At 33.9% G+C, this 1,712-nt stretch overlaps 1 protein-coding gene across 1 annotated transcript in view; it reads right to left on the reverse strand.

Annotated features, from left to right (window-relative positions):
* PTPN13 (protein tyrosine phosphatase non-receptor type 13) overlaps positions 1 to 1,712 on the reverse strand; it is a 244,535-nt gene that overhangs the window by 120,144 nt on the left and 122,679 nt on the right. Inside the window, exon 8 of the mRNA XM_045284339.1 lies at positions 591 to 603. Coding sequence (XP_045140274.1) covers positions 591 to 603 — 13 coding nt within the window. The remainder of the gene's footprint in view (positions 1 to 590; positions 604 to 1,712) is intronic.

Raw genomic sequence — 1,712 nt, forward strand, 5'->3', positions numbered from 1 at the left:
TTATAAATTATCAAGGGTTCATGAGGGAGGGAGGGTGGGGGAGGGCGGAAAAATGGGCTGATACCAAGGGCTCATTTTGAAAGAAAATGTTTTGCAAATGTAAATATGTGCTTGACACACTGTATGTATGTATAGATTGTGATAAGAGCTGTATGAGCCTCCAATAAAATGATTTTTTAAAAAGAAAAAGAAAATGATGGCAATGTATGTACAAATGTGCTTGACACAATGGATGTATGTATGGACTGCGATAAGAGCTATTAGAGCCACCAATAAAATTATTTAAAAATAGATAAATAAAATTAAAAGGGAACCCTGATGGAAGGTGTGGGCTAGGTGTTATGCTGCCAGTAGTGTACCAAACCACCAGTCTCTCCACAGGAAAAGAATGAGACTGTCCACTCCCATAAAGGTTTAAAACTTTGGAAACCCCATTTAGGGTCACTATGAGTTGGAACTGATGCAAGGGCAATGGGTTTCAGTTATTCTTAAAAAGACAATTTCACATTTACTCACTTTGATAAATCAAAAGAGAAATGCCTAGTTTCTGGTGTGTTCTGATTTAAACTAATGAACAATTTTGTGCTCACCTCTTCTCAAATGCTTAGGCCACAAGAACAAAAATAGCGATTACAAACCAAAGACATTGTCTGGATGAGCCTTTTGTCTCCAGGTATATAAAAGTCTAAGTACATATAACACCATTATTCATATTTTTAATATTTTCTAACTAAAGTTATAAATACCATCAATATATTATCTTTTGTGCATTTTCCCTCATTGCTTAGTTTTCTATGGAAGGCCCTTAAGTATTCCCAAACTGATTGAAAATAAGATCAAAATTAGCATGTTCCCAGGATTTTATCAGAATGTTATAAGCAGTGGGAAGATTAATTCTGGATTTCTAAACACCGGGTTACAATTAATACCAAAACCACACCTATTGTTCTCAAGTCAATTCCAACCACTCTGTGACCCTATATGAAGGACAGGTAAATACTGACTCGAGTTTACTTCTCAAGAAAGGAAGGACGAGAAAAGGAAATTCACCAATTAAACATCAATGATTTGAAATTCATTTTATGGTACATAATATCCTGGTTCTTTTTGGCCTTGTTGCTAACCAGTCTTTCCTCAACTGAATGCTGACATTGTTACTGAAATTCCTTTATAAGGAAATTGTTTAAAGCGGCTCTAATATGGTGGCCGCAAGCTACATGTGGCCATAAAATTAAGTATCCCGTTCTTCATTTATACCCTGGACATTTCACATATGTGGCTGGTAGCTACTGATATGGGCCACGTGGGTATAAAATGTTTGCTTCATTGAAAAACTTCTATTGGACCATGATGGTCTAAACTATAAATTCTTTAAAATCTAGCCCTGGATACAGAGACAGCACTTAGTTCTCCTGACTTAGATGCTGAAATTTTAGTGTGCTATTCATTAAAAAAAAATTGCATCTTATATCAATTAAGTTATATCAGAAATACATAAGGGATTTGATCAATATCTCATAAAATTCCTGCTTAATTTTATTTATTTTTATGGAACAGATATGAAATAGAAACTCAATACTAAAACTAATCGTTTCAATTTCTGGAGTAACCTAAGTAACAACTCAATCATATTCTTGGATTTTTAAAATATTATTATTACTCAAAGGGAAATAAAAGGAAGACATAATATTTGAAAGAGTTCATGTTTACCA

The sequence above is a fragment of the Echinops telfairi genome, unplaced genomic scaffold (genome assembly GCF_000313985.2).
Source record: "Echinops telfairi isolate 266 unplaced genomic scaffold, ASM31398v2 ScPeMD7_7468;HRSCAF=8506_0, whole genome shotgun sequence".
NCBI lineage: Eukaryota > Metazoa > Chordata > Mammalia > Afrosoricida > Tenrecidae > Echinops > Echinops telfairi.